The sequence below is a fragment of the Cetorhinus maximus genome, chromosome 20 (assembly GCF_964194155.1).
Source record: "Cetorhinus maximus chromosome 20, sCetMax3.hap1.1, whole genome shotgun sequence".
NCBI lineage: Eukaryota > Metazoa > Chordata > Chondrichthyes > Lamniformes > Cetorhinidae > Cetorhinus > Cetorhinus maximus.
Window position 1 is genome coordinate 87,521,121 of NC_135898.1, and position 15,623 is coordinate 87,536,743.

The following is a 15,623-nucleotide window of genomic DNA, read 5'->3' on the forward strand; positions in this document are numbered from 1 at the left end:
CTGTACCTTAACTCCACCCATACACTTTGGTGGCCTGATAAGGGCGTCTTTAAAAAAACAAAGGGATTCAATTGGGTAGATGTAGAGAAGAAGTTTCCACTTGTGGAGAAGTCCACAACTACAGGCCATAAATATGAGAGTCACTAATAAACCCAATAAGAAACTCAGAAGAAAGTTTATCATTGGCTTTTTTTATTCACCAATGGGACGTGGGTGTCGCTGGCTCAGTCAGCTTTTATTCCCCATCCCTAACTGCCCTTTTTCAGAGGGCACTTAAGTACCAACCACATTGTTGTGGGTCTGGAGTCACATATAGGCCAGACTAGGTAAGGATGGCAGATTTCCTTCCCTAAAGGACACTAGTGAACCAGATGGGTTTTTACAACAGTCAGCAATGGTTTCATGGTCATCGTCAGGCTTTTGATTCCAAAATTTTATTGAATTCAAATTTCACCAAATGCCGTGGTGGGATTTAAACCCAGGTTCCCAGAGCATTACCCTGAGTCTCTGGAATATTAGTCCAATACCACTATGCCACCACCTCCATCTAGGTGCATTTAAGACGAAGCTAGAAAAGTACATGAGAGAGAAAGGAATAGAAAGATATGTTGATTGAGTTTGATGATGTAAGGTCAGAGGAGACCCAAGCGGAGCAAAAACACTGACTGTTTTGTGCTGTAACTAATAAATAATGTTATGTAAATTTGAATTTCCTCTCTAGTAGTCAAAACTATTGTTTTAGAGATGTTCTGTCATTGGAATTCCTAAAGGTTGCTAAGGTGAGTGGATTTGTCATTCAGACACGAAAGATCCCGGATTTGATCATTCATTGGTGTATGATGAGTTACTGATCTCATCGCATTCAGGTAAGCCCTATGCTTTTTCTCCCTCTCTTTGTTAAGTTGCAGCGGCTCCAAGATCCACTTGCGCTGATTTTGGTGATTCCTTGGGACCTTTCAGAACAGCAGAAAGGTCATGCACCAGGCCCTGGTAAATGTGTTAAGAGGGCACACCTTGATCTTCTGATTCATCCTGAGACCCTCATCAACGCTTCCCTCCATCTCAAACTGTGGCCCCAATTTCTCTCTCACCCACACATGTTGTAGGCGATGACCTCCTTCTGCCACTGCCCCACTCTACCCCTCCTCCTGCACTCCTGTTCTGTACTCTTTCCATCCTATCCAAGTAGCCACCTCTGACTTGTCAGCTGCCATTTTGTTGCATTCCCTGGATTTTGTAAAACGTAAAAAAAACACAAATGAAATAGATAATCAAAATAACTTGAGTAACAAGCATGCAGAAAGTGTGTCAGAGGTATGAAAGAGGTAGAGACAAAGATAAGCAGAGAGTTTCATAAAGAAGGACATAGAAAGAAATCATAAAAAGTCAGTGGCAAATGGATAAGTGATGACAATCACAGATAATGTGTGTAAGCTATAAAGAGAAGGAGAAATATGAAAATGGACTGGTTGAGCTAAATGGCGTGTTTCTGTGCCATATATCCTATATATGACAAACAAAGGCAGAGAGGTTGAATTCCGGAGTTATTATTGTGTTTAAATCACTATATTGGCTACCCATGTATTACTGTAACCTCCCCCAGGTTTACAACCCTATCCTGAAAATCTCATCCATCCTGCCCCCATGATGTGTCCTTAAGATATATCAGGTGAGCTGCAGCAAGTAGAAACATTTTTATTCTAGTTTTACCTTTCTGGAACTTCACACTCATAATTGTACATAAATATGAACCTTTCTTGTCGCCCTGCTGGGCAAATCCAGCTGAGAGTCTTTCGAGTAGAGACCTAGTGTGGATTCTTTATTAGCTATCAATAGTCAGGCTGTTCTCGGCACACTTATTACAGAAACTTGCAGGGGAATGATTAAATGAAACCTTGAGAGTTTCTCTGCCACTTCCAGCAGAAATGTATGGGGAGTGAGTACTCACTGGCCAAAGCTCCCATCGCGTCCCCGACTTTTTGTGTGCAGTTCTGGAACAGATAAGTATTTCACCATGAGGTGCTTATCCAAAGGTTGTCCCATAACAGTCTGCAGATCAGATCAAAAGGAGGGTTAAACCACAGAGAGAAAATTACTCTCTCTACCATCAGTAGAAGAGAGAGAAAGACTTGCATTCATATAGCACCTTTCACAACCAAAAAGCTTTACAACGAATTAAGAACTTTGGAAGTGTTGTAATGTAGGAAATGCAGCAACCAATTTGTGTACAGCAAGCTCCCACACCACCAATATGATAATGACCAGATCATGTATATTTTAGAGTTAACTGAGAAATAAATATTGGCCAGAACACCGGAGATGACTCTAATGTTCGTCATGATAGTGCCAAGGGATCTTGACTGTCCACTTCAGAGGGCAGATGGGACCTCGATTTAACATTTTATCTGAGAGATAGATTATTCTTTGTCAAGTTGTGAATTTTGCCTTGCAACGCTGAACAATGCACAAGGCTGTTGTGCTTGTGATGATGAGTAGGCTCATCCTTGAACTCCAAAACCATCAGGTAGACTGCTTCAGAGATCATCTGGATCTGGATGGATGGAATATCAGTTGTGTGACTTCACTCCATGAAGCTGTATTAAAACATCATTGCACCCATCCCACTGACAAGCAGTATGGGGGTCATGTCCTCAATAGAAAGAACTTGCATTTATATAGCGCTGTTCATAACCTCAGGATGTCCGAAAGCACTTCAGATACAATCAATTATTTTGAATTAGAGTGGCTTTTGTGGCTAAATATTTTTCTTAATTTTGTTTGATCTTAGAAGGCGTAGAAGCTTTGAAGAGTCAGGAGATCAACTATTTGTCACAGAATATCTAGTCTCTGCCCTGATCTGTAGCCAAATTGCTGATTTGTCTGGTTCAGTTAAGCTTCTAGTCCGTGCTGCCCCCAAGATGTTGGCAGTCGAGGATTCAGCAATGGTGGTTGGACTCTCTCTTGCTGGAACTAATTATTATGTTGCACTTTTGAAAATTACATCGAATTTATAGTGGAGCTACAGGCCATTTAGCCCAACTGGTCTGTGCCGGTGTTAATACTGCACACAAGCCTCCTGCCACCCTACTTCATCTCACCCTATCAACATATCCTTCTATTCCTTTCTCCCCCATGTACTTAGCTAGCTTCCCCTTAAATTAATCAATGTTATTCACCTGAACCACTCCATGTGGTAGCAAGTTCCACATTCTTTGGCTAAAGAAGTTTCTCTTGAATTCCTTACTGGATTTATTAGTAACTATTTTATATTTATGGCCCCAAGTTTTGGACTGTCCTACAAGAGGAAACATTTTCTCTAAGTCAATCCTCGCGAATCCAGTAATTATTTTTAACACCTCTATTAAGTCATACCTCAGCCTTCTCTTGTCTGGAGCATAAAACCCCAGCCTGTCTGTGGCTGAATGGCCTCCTTCTGTGCTGTAACCTTTCTATTATTTTACATTCAGTTTTCCCTTTTAGTCATAGTGTCATGTCCATAAGACATGAAAGAGATCATAAACTGTTTAAATCAAACCCTACTTTCTGCTTATTTAAAAATGGACTTTCCTCGGCTAAAAACATGTCTACGACGGGTCACATGGTTTGCAAGTTGGCTACAGTTCTGGAAACTGCCAACAGTAATTAAAGGACAAAGCTCAACCCTCATCCTTGTGGAATCTCACACCTCTCATTGTGTGGGCCCATTACAATCAATGAAACAAGGGAGCAGAAGACGGTCTCCCCAGCCTGGACTTATAACAAAAAGAGAACCATTGAAACTTGTTATACCTGTAGCAGCGTTAATAGCCACCATCTATCTCCTAAGGTGAATAATGGATTTTGGCAAGAGACATAGAAACTGGTTGTCTACCTGAAACTGACTCATCGATAGGCAACACCACATGACGTAAGCACCTTTGGCCTTTGGAAAGTTTTAATGTTACATTCCTGGACTCCCAGGGCCAGTCTGCTGTTAATATCTAGCCTGTCAACACCAAGGCAGGTCTCTAAGTTGACAACAAAGTCTGCCTCAAGTCTAAACCTTCTTGAAGCCTGGTTCATTGGAAGATTCCTACCATCCCCTGTAGAGAGGACCAAGTCTCTGTACCAACGTCGTCTTACATCATCATCAACTTTGATGGAATTCGGCAACTCCTCCTTTCAGCTAGCTAAACCTGCCTGAACTTTAACTCCTATGTGAAGGAACCCTCACTAGACTTTGACACCCTGAACTCAGATATTCATGGGAATTAATATCCGTATTTTTTTTTGTTTGTTTTAAGTTATTCCTAGTTGTAAAACTCTTTTCTTTCCTATCTCCTTCTTGTATGCTTGTGTGTGTGTGTGTGTGTAAGCAGTTAGGATGACCATCCCCGGGTTTGAACGTATGAATAAACAATACTTCAGATTTAACCCTAAAGAGAGTTTGCTGTGAGTCCCTTTAAAATTTACTTCACAACAGAGGGTTTGGGGAAACACGCCACAGCCTATTTCAAAAAGTAAAACACCTATACTTATGGACAGACAGTGAGAAAAATAAAGGAGTTCAGTTTGTCTCTCCCTATCTTTAACAATAGTTATATAGTTTTATATATAGGAGTTGTTATCCTTTCAGTTCTGGTATTATCCGTGTAAATCATTTTATTACACTTTTTCCAGTCCCACGATAACCTTTCTATAACATGGTGACTAGAATTATGCACAATACTCTAAGTATGGTCCAACCAAAGTTCTATATAAGTTTAACATAGCTTCTCTGCTTTTCAAGGTCAAATATTATATGCTGTATTGTTAGCACAAGACTGGGTATTGTCCAACTGGGCTGCTGTAGACGGGAATGGTTTCATGCTGTAGGCGTCATTATCGAAAGGACTTGTGAATGGGATCTTTAATGTCCACATGAACAGGTAGGTGTGACCTTTGTTTTAACATTTCATCAGAAGTGTAACCGACCACTGTTCCCATTCCTCTCCCTGGCAACTGTCTGAAGCTGAGCCAGACTATTCACAACCATTCATTTTATGTTGGACCAAGACGTATGTTTCGAAGCACATAATCTGCTCCATCACCCCGACTGCCTACTTCCACCTCCGTAACATCGCTTGACTCCACCCTGCCTCAGCCGATCTGTTGCTACAACTCTAATCCATGCCTTTGTTACCTTGAGACAGAATTATTCCAATGCTGTCCTGCCTGTCTCACATCTTCTACTCTACATAAACTTGTGCTCTTCCGAAACTCACTTAGCTGCCCGTATCTTAACTCGGACCAAGTTCAAAACACCCATCACCCCTGTGCTCAGCTTCCTACATTGGTTTCCAGTATGGCAATGCCTCAATTTTAAAACCTTCATCCGTGTTTCAAATCCCTTCATGGCCACTCTCTTCTCTATCTCCGTAACCTCCTCCAGTTCTAAAAACCTTCAAGATCTCTGTGCTCCACTAATTCTGGCATCTTGCACATCCCCAATTTTAATCCCACCATAGCTGTGCTTCCAGCTGCCTAGGCCCTAAGCTCTGGAACTCCCTCCCTAAACCTCTCTACCTCTCTCTCCTCTTTAAGATGATCCTTAAAATCTGCCTCTTTGACCAAGCTTTTGGTCATCTGTCCTGATATCTATTTCTTCATCCCAGTTTCAAAGTTTTTAGTGGTGGTATGCCTCTAAAGTGCCTTGGGATATTTAGCTATGCTAAAGGCGTTACATAAATGCAAATTGATTTTTTTTTTTCCCCTTTTAAAAACTTTCTGTTGAGATGGTGCATTTACAGAGGATCAAAGAACAGCAAGAAGTCAAAATGTAGGTTTTGAGCTGGCTTTTGAAGATGTGAGAGAGATAGTGGACAGGAAGGATTGGGAAGGGAATTCCAATTTGTAGGGGTATGGTGGTTTCTGATCCTGGTATGGAGTTTGGCCAGAAGAGCAGAGGAGGAGAGCTGGGATGGAGAGGGCAACTGGGATGAGGTCTGAGAGGAATTTTGTTCAAAGTTGCAGGCCCCCAACACTGGTCCTTAACCTATTAAAATGGGTCATGCATTATAATTTTGATTGAATGTCTAATTTTGATAGTTCAAGTGGTTATATTCATTCACGTGGTGAGTGCAAAGGGTTGGACTACGTGTCAAACACATATTTCTAGAGAATATCCCTACCACCCAAAATAAGGTTTAGGAAACCACTTTTGACTGTTCAGTGTAGTTTGTAGCGGGCATTGTCTGACAACATGATGCATTAGGATATTAGTGGAGACTGAGATTAATGGTTCGTGTCCCTGCCTGACACCTGGACTTTGACCTCTGGGTTGAAACCCGGTGACGGGGTCAAATGGGGGTCACAATCCTTCACTGTTGGGGGAACAGTCATCCAGCAGTGATTTTCCCAAATTGGCCAATTAGTAGCCACAGGGTGGACTCTCATTATGGACAGTAGGCAGATTCTTGAGCAACAAAGATGATGCAGCTTGCAACTCAGGTAAGTGAGAGAGAGTGTGCCTCCATTCTGAGGCGCCCTTTCTCCAACTTTTTGAATTTTTTAAATTATAAGAGTCTTCAGCAGCCGGACTACCACGGCAGCTTGTGACCAGACAGGCAAAGAGGGGGGAGTCAAAGCCTGCCTGGTGCCCTGGCTTCCCTGCTATGCTGCCTGGAGACCGCTGGCCTAGTTCCTACAGAGAGATCCCCAGTTGGTCCCTGACATTGGGCCTTAATAAACCTTTAAAGACCCTTAAGGCCACTTGCGGGTGGGTAGCCCTGCCATTCCCCCATCCTGCCTCCAGGAAAATGGTGCCCTCCTGCCTCTGCACTCACTCCCATTGGGGCCTAAATCTCCTACCCCCCAGAATCAGGCATTATCCAGAGAGTCCATGGCTGAAATTTCCCGGGATAAAAGAATGCATTGCCCGTGCTTTATTGACAAGAAGATGGAAAGAGGGAAAGGGGAAGGGAGTGCAGGGGAAGAGGGACAGAAGTTTGTCACATTCACCCTCTCATCTTGTTTGAGTGCCAAATGCCTCAAAGCCCTATAATTCTATTCAGCTATTGGCTCACAAAATCATTTTCCTGTCTCACTAGCTCCCATCAAATGCAGCTGCAGAATAAGACATTTGGTGGGCGTTGCGGGGGAGGGGGAGGGGGAGGGGCAGTGCAGCGAATATGATACTCATCTTTCAACTCTGCTACTTTGAATTCAACTCCACTAGAGGCTCCTCTGTCTATTTGATGTAATGGACCTGCAGTGCTTAATTTTGTGCTTAGAGGGATGGGTCCCACAATCAGAGAACAATCCCAGATTTGAAGCTAAATTGGTAATGCTACTCAGGGATATAATGGGAGGGTGGTACTATAGCATAGCCGGCTGGCCTGACCACAGCTTTGGGTGACCAACATGGTCAGTATTCCATCAATATGAACACATGAAAATGTTGGCCTGGAAAGCACCAACAGGTTGTCAAGCCTCCAGGATTGTCCTGGCATCTCCAGGAATTAAAATTAATCTCCTGGACACTGTTGGAAGCAACACAGGAGAGAAGACAAAGGGGGCATTAAAAAATTACCAAGTTTGTTTCTTTTTTTGGGACACTTTATAAAATAAGGGGTACACCTCTAAAGGGGGTGCCGGAGCAGAGGGACCTGGGTGTATATGTGCATTGATCATTGAAGGTGACAGGACAGGTGGAGAGAGCAGTTAATAAAGCATATAGTATCCTAGGCTTTATTAATAAGGGCATAGAGTATAAGAGCAAGGAGGTTATGTTGAACTTATAATGGACACTAGTTAGCCCTCAGCTGGAGTATTGTGTACAGTTCTGGGCGCCACACTTTAGGAAGGATGTGAACACATTGGAGCGAGTGCCGTAGAGGTTTACAAAAATGGTTCCAGGGATGAGAAACTTCAGTTATCAAGACAGATTGGAGAGGTTGGGTCTGTTCTCCTTGGAGAGGAGAAGGCTAAGAGGAGATTTGATAGAGGTGTTCAAAATCATGAGGGGGCTGGACAGAGTAGATATGGAGGAACTGTTCCCGCTCATCAAGGGATCGAGAATGAGAGGGCACAGATTTAAAGTGATTTGCAAAAAAAGCAAATGCGATGTGAGAAAAACGTTTTTCACACAGCAAGTGGTTCGGGTCTGGAATGCACTGTCTGGAAGTGTGGTGGAGGCAGGTTCAATTGAGGCATTCAAGAGGAGCTGGTGAGACAGGAAAATGATTTTGTGAGCCAATAGCTGAATAGAATTGTAGGCCTTTGAAGAATTTGGCACTCAAACATGATGAGAGGGTGAATGTGACAAATTTCTGTCCCTCTTCCCCTGCACTCCCTTCCCCTTTCCCTCTTTTCATCCTCTTGTCAATAATGCATTCTTTTATTTAAATAGAAACAAATTGCAGGGCTATGGGGAAAACACAGGAGAATGGCACTGAGTCATAATGCTCATTCAGAGAGCTGGTGTAGACACGATGGGCCAAATGGCCTCCTTCTGCACCATAACATTTCTGTGATTCTGTGAAAAAGTGTTGGAGATGGGGAGAAAAAGACTGATTGGCTGGACCAGGTAGCTGGAGATAGGAGTGGTGTGTGGGTGTACCTACACCACATGGACTGCAGCAGTTCAAGAGGCGGCACACCGCCACCTTCTCAAGGGCAATTAGGGATGGGCAATAAATGCTGGCCTAGCCAGTGATGCCCAGATCCCATGAAAGAATAAAAAGAAAGCCTTTCTGAATATGGACCAACCAGAGTTGGCAGCCTGACATATGGTCATGATGTCTTATACATCATGATAAGATACTCCCTACTCATTCAACTATTACCATGCTGGGGACACAGTTCACAATAATAACAAACAAACCAATGAAAGACTGAATTTGCATTTATATAGCGCCCACAGTGACCTCAGGACGTTCTAAAGTGCTTCGCAGCCAAAGAAGTGGAGACGTTGTTGTTTTTGAGCTAACTCAGCATCCAAGTTGGACAGAGCCAGGCCCCACAAACAGCAGCAAGAGAAAAAAAACAGAAAATCTGTATTTGGTGTTACAAAGCACCACGGATGTTGGAAATCCAAAATAAAAACAGAAAATTCTGGAGACACTCAATAAGCCAAGCAGCCTCTGGGCAGAGAAACAGTTAACGTTTCAGGCCTGTCACCTTTCACCTGGTGATCTGTTTTTATTTCTGTTTTTGGTGATATTAGTCAAAGAGTCATAGGGGTCTACAGAACAGAAAAAGGCCCTTCGGCCCATCGAATCTGCGCCGGTCAAACAAGTACCTAACTATTCTAATCCCATTTTCCAGCACTAGGCCCATAGCCTTGTGTGCCATGGCATCGCAGTACTCTAGCTATGGCCTAACCAGTGTTTTATACAGTTCCAGCATAACCTCCCTGCTCTTATTTTCTATGCCTCGGCTAATAAAGGCAAATATCCCATATACCTTCTTAACCACCTTATCAACCTTAAGGGACCAGTGGACATGCACACCAAGGTCCCTCCGATCCTCGGTACTTCCCAGGGACCTACCATTCATCATTTATTCCCGTGCCTTGTTTGCCTGCCCAAGTGCATCACCTCACACTCATCTAGATTAAATTCCATTAGCCACTGATCAGCCGATCTGACCAGCCCGTCTATATCCTCCTGTAATCTAAGTCTATCCTGCTCACTATTTACCATCCCACCAATTTTCGTGTCATCCGCGAACTTACTGATCAACCCTCCTACATTCAAATCTAAATCATTTATATATACCACAAACAGCAAGGGACCCAAACACCGATCCCTGTGAAACCCCACTGGACACAGGTATCCAGTCACAAAAACACCCCTCGACCATCACCCTCTGCTTCCTGCCACTCAGCCAACTCTGGATCTAATTTGCCAAATTGCCTTGGATCCCATGGGCTCTTACCTTCATTATCAGTCTCCCATGCGGGATCTTATGAAAAGCCTTGCTGAAGTCCAAGTAGACTATGTCAAATGCATTGCCCTCATCTACACACCTGGTCACCTCTTCGAAAAATTCAAATTGGTCAGACATGACCTCCCCTTAATGCCGACTGTCCTTGGTTTTAATCCCTGCCTCTCCAAGTGTAGATTAATTCTGCCCCTCAGAATTGCTTCCAATAGTTTCCCCACCACTGAGGTTAGACTGACTGGCCTGTAGTTCCCTGGTTTATCCCTTCTTGAATAACGGTAGCACATTGGCTGTCCTCCAGTCCTCTGGTACATCTCCTGTGGCCAGAGAAGTATTGAGAATTATTGCCAGCACCCCTGCTATCTCCTCCCTTGCCTCACTCAACAGCCTGGGATACATTTCATCCGGGCCTGGAGATTTATCTACTTTTAAGCCTGCCAGACCACTTAGAACCTCCTCCTTTGCTATGCTAATTTAAAAAATTATATCACAGTCCTTCTGCCTGATTTCCATACCCATGTCGTCCCTCTCACTTGTGAACACCGACACAAAGTATTCATTTAGAACCCTACCTACATATTCCGGCTCCACACACAAATTACCACTATGGTCCTTAATGAGCCCTACTCTTTCCCTAGTTATCCTCTTACTCTTAACCTACTTGTAAAATAACTTTGGATTTTCCTTTATTTTATCTACCAATGTTTTTTCATGCCCCCTTCTTGCTCTCCTAATTTCCTTTTTAAGTTCCCCCCCCTACACATTCTATACTCCTCTCAGGCCTTCGCTGTTTTGAGCCCTCAGTACCTGCCATAAGCCTCCCTTATTCTCTTTATCCAATCCTGTATATCCCTTGACATCCAGGATTCCCTGAATTTGTTGGTCCCACCCTTTGTCTTTACTGGAATATGTTGGCCCTGTACTCTCCCTATTTCCTTCTTGAATGAGTCCCACTGCTCTGATGCAGATTTACCTAAAAGTAGGTGCTCCCAGTCCACTCTGGCCATGTTGGTGGAGGGTTAAATGTTTGACAGGAGAACTTCACTGCTCTTCCTCAAATAGTGCCATGCAACATTTCTTTCTATATTTCCTTCTTCCCTTATTTCTCACTTTCTCCCTTACTTTCTTTCTCTTTCACTCTTTCTCCTTTCCTCTCTTTCTCTCTCACTTCCTCCCTTGCTCCCTTTCTCTTTCTTTCCTTTTTCTCTTTCTGTTTCTCTTTCTCTCTCTCACTCCTTTGCTCCCTTTCTTTCTCCCTCTCTCTTCCCCTTTTCTCGTCCTCGCTTTCTATTTTCCTTTTTATCTTTCGTTAATCACACCACCACTGGCTGTAGCAAGTACCCTCGAGCGTTTACGTGATTTTACTGTCTCACTGCTGCCGTTGGCTCTGTAAGTAGCAAGATCAGAGCAAGATCAGACTAAGCCTAAACAGTCCGCCCTATTAAGCTGATGATTACTGGATCCCTGAACTTCCCCCACAGAAAGCACTGATCATTCAGCTTTCACATTGACAGATTTCTTAGGTCCCAGGGCATTCACCAGCCTAGCCTAAAGATGTTCAGAATATAATTTAAGCAGATCTAAACATAGTTACAGGGAGGCTGGTAAAAGATCAGTAAACGTTATCAAGGTAAAGACTTACCAGAAAAACACTTCAACCTAGTAAAACTTTAACATGTCTGAACATGTCGTGTCAAGGATTAAGTCTGACTTTTTGTCTCAATACACAATATACTAATTGCAGCGTGAATCAAGCTTTAGAAAATGGAACAAACAACTCTGAAGAGCCTCAATTATTTGAGATTACTTGAGTGAGCCTTTTATTCAGTAATTTGACAATTTGATGTAACAACAAAAGCAGGACAATAAGCTAATTATTCAATAGAAGCCTGACAGAACTGTAACACAGCAAGCCTAAAGTGTCAGCCATGAGTCAGAAGGTTGTGGATTTGAGTCTCACTCTAGTGAGCGTATAATGTACACTGACACTGAGGGAGGTGCTGTCTGTCAACTGAATTATTAAGCTGAGGCCCCCATTTGCCTGCTTAGGTGAATGGATAAGATCCCGCAGCACTATTTCAAAGAAGAGCAGGGAGTTCACCTAAACAAAAAAAAACTCAGCAGGTCTGGCAGCATCGGCGGAGAAGAAAAGAGTTGACGTTTCGAGTCCTCATGACCCTTCAGCAGAACTCACCTGGTTCACCTGATGTCCTGGACAATACTTATCCCCCAACCAACATGACTGAAACAGATTATTTGGTCATTCTCACATTGCCGTGTGTGGGACCTTGCTGTGCAAAGATTGGCTGCTGTGCTTCCTAACTGTGGCTACACATTATAGTGACTTCATTGGTTGCAAAGCGCTTTTGCACTTCCTGAGGTTGTAAAAGATGCTGTGTAAAGGCAAGTCCATTCTTTCTTTTAACTCTGTTTAGGTAACAAATTGACATAAAATTAGTCCTACTGTAGCAGGCATATGAGATTACAGCGATCACGGAGACTGTTGAACTACGGCTGTCTTCGTGTCCCAGGATCCATGTTTTTCTTTAGCATTACCGGATTGTTTTTGGGAGCAGGAGATCAAAGAGAAATTTTGTAACTCACCGCCCTTTAATACATTATGCCTGGATATCCTCACGCCCCCATTACTTTAAAGGGTTTGGGTAGAGTTCATGATTGGGCAATTGATCTGAGGAACATTTTGTACAAGTGACCATAAAAGGAAAAGTTTCTCCCATGGAGTATAAAGCGATGCACTTCTAACATCATAAGTGGACTAATTTTACATGCAGCAAGCTTTAAAACATTGATATTGTGAAGATCGATGATGTCAGCAAAATTGTTGAAGCTTGGAATGGTACACTCTCCTGGTACAAAGAGTAAAGAAATATCTTGGTTTTGTCCAGAGTAATCAGAATTGCCACCAGAGTTGGATCCACCGTGTCAGTCATAGCTATATACCATGAGAACACCAGGGTTAGGGCTAGGTTGTCCCGGAGAATGCAACCAATAATCTAACCGCACAACAATGAAGCCATGTTTATTGTCATGTTAAAGGACATGGAGCCACTGTGTTGCCATAAAATTATGGATCCATTAAGCCACAACAAATACCTGAGGAAATAGAACCTTCATGATTGCTTGAGCATGGAGTTCACCCTGATTGTTGAGAGGTTGGAACCAACATGACTGTTCAGTATTATTTCTGTAAGGAAAGCACCAGCTGTGACTCTACCTCTTTAATGCTGGACTACATTATCAAGCATGGCGGATTAACACAATTTCCCCTGCATGTGACACGGACCTTTGAGCTGTTTCAGTTCTAATGCCTCATTTGCCTCAAAACCTGGGATCCCAGGCTATGAAATTAGTCAGCCACATTCTGCAGGCTGGGAACGAAGGAGAGCATTCTTGAACTGGAGCTGATGACCAGTACAAGATTGAATCTTGCGATAGGTCCTTTGCTGGATCTTGAGACTTTTGTGGCGATTCCTCAATGTGCAAGAAAAATTGCCATTCAAAATTGGAACTGCAATACGTGAGGGAGTAGACATTTTAAAGGTGAGAGTTTTGCTATTGCAATTTTGCTTGGGGTTAGTGTTTTTGAATTTGATAATATGTTATCTGCCTTAACTTCTCTTGTTTTTGGACCTTTTTTTCCTCATTGCATAACTTTTATTTTCTTACAGATAGCTTGATTCAAATTGCAGCAATCAATGTGGGGAGGATGGGAATTCCTTCGAGGATCCTGATAGCAGTCCTAGAATTGCAGGAGGCAGCAAAGATTCTGAGCACACAAGAAAGGCTGATTTTTTTCTATTTCACACTTGCAATGTTGGCAGGGCTGGCATTTGTTGCCCATCGTTAGTTGCCTGGAAAGGTGGTTGGTCTTCTTGAACCAGTGGTCTTGATACAACTGGGTGGCTTGTTGCCAGAGAACAGTTAGGAGTCAACCATGGTGGATGGGACTGGAGTCATATATAAACCAGGCTGGGGAGCTCATGGTAAGTTTTTTTTCCTAAAGGATATTAGTGAATCAGTTGCGATTTTTGATGCCAATCCAGCATCTTCATGGTTACTTTTAATTTTTCCTTCAGATAGGCTTAAATCCTCACATCGCCATCGTGGGATTTGAACTCATGATCTCTATATTACTGATCCAATAATATAGCCAGCACACTATTGTACTGAGGTTTGACTGTACTTTCACAAGCATCTCATTTAATTATTGCTGGACCTATCTGAGAAGACATGTCTGTGGTACCTCCACTTCACATAGAGGCTGCTACAGGACTGTGTCACAATGTGCAAGCCACCCTGCAGACAATTTGTACCACATGCTCTGTTCCTCCTTGGGTTATGCTTTAAAGCTTTACGCCATTGCATCCTTCCAAGCCACCACTGTTGAAATATGTTAGCACATGACTTGTGAGAATTGAGATTAAAAACCTCAATGTACTGATAGTTCAAATTAAAAAGTGCAAAGAACATCTCTTAAAACTATGTACAGCAGCTCAAATGTCATTGCTTCCATCCAGTTTCTGATCTATAAATCTACACCATTGGTTGCAAACATCCTGATTTATGTTATAATCCTTGGCCAGATCCCGAGACCTGGGGAGAGGTTTGGTTAGGGACCAATAACGTTTTATTTAAAGTAGATAAAGGGGAGAATTTTCTCCCTGTTGGCTGGGGGGGTGGTTATGCGGGGCAGGCGCGGAGCTGATCTGCGCCCCCGATTGGCTGGGCGCCGCCATTTAACGTGGGAGGGCCAATTAAGGCCCGCCCAGCGTGACGCGCGCCCAGGAGCACTGAGCGCTCTCTGTGCGGGCAGGGGGGTGGTGTTGCCTGAGTCGGGAGTGTGCTCTTTCGTGCATGCGTGCGAAAGAGCGCAGAAATCTCCCTGAGGCACCCCTGTGCTTCAGGGAGATTAGTTTTAAGTTTAAACAGTCTAATAAAGTGTTGTAAAAATTTTTATGACATGTCCCCTCGTGTGACACTGCCACATGAGCTGGGACATGTGCAATAATTTTAATAAAAAATTTCCGAAAATTTTAAATCCTTCATGAAACCTCATCCCGCCCGTGGATGAGGTTCCATGAAAAATGTGAAGGCCGCCTGGGCTCTTCGCCTGCCCGTCACCCTTAAGGTTGGACGGGCAGCTTTCTCAATAGGAGTAATTAGTTCATTAATGGCCTTAACAAGCCTTTGACAGTTCGGCGGGTGTGCAGCCAACTTGGCTGCGCACCCGGCAAACTGAAAGTCTAAATGACGCACGGTGACGTCAGAACACATGTCAGACGTCACCCTGCGTCATTTTACACCTCCACAAGCGGGCCCCACACCCGCTCACCGAGCTGGAGATTCAGCCCAAAGGTTGAGATTCAAGGCACCTGCTTTTGGAATAAAACTACAAGATTCCACAGGTTTTGAACAAACAAAAACAAAACTTACTGTACAAGTTCAGAAAGAAAACAATTTACATTATGTATTTTATACTCTAACATTCGGAGTAAGTATGAGGTACATGTGAATTAACAGACAAACTGTGGTCAGAGGAACCACACTACAGAGTAAATGACAGATGCAACCAAGACGAAGTCCATAGATTTCTCAAGAAATCGCCCAGACATTAGTCCCACTGTAAGTCAACCAATCTCACTCAAACTTTGTCTTTCTTACGCGGGTTTTCAATCTCCACCTTTGTACATTCTGACTTG

At 43.2% G+C, this 15,623-nt stretch overlaps 1 protein-coding gene across 2 annotated transcripts in view; it reads left to right on the plus strand.

Annotated features, from left to right (window-relative positions):
- The window catches only part of slc25a28 (solute carrier family 25 member 28), a 138,496-nt gene extending 124,692 nt beyond the window's left edge, over positions 1–13,804 (plus strand). The window contains exon 5 of one of the 2 annotated variants that reach the window (XM_078565112.1): positions 13,593–13,804. In XM_078565112.1, the coding sequence (XP_078421238.1) occupies positions 13,593–13,771 (179 nt within the window). In that variant the 3' untranslated portion in view covers positions 13,772–13,804. Of the gene's footprint in view, positions 1–4,768; positions 4,868–13,592 lie in introns of those variants that run through there. The other variant, XM_078565113.1, reaches the window with a different exon arrangement.
- The last annotated feature ends 1,819 nt before the right edge of the window (positions 13,805–15,623 follow it).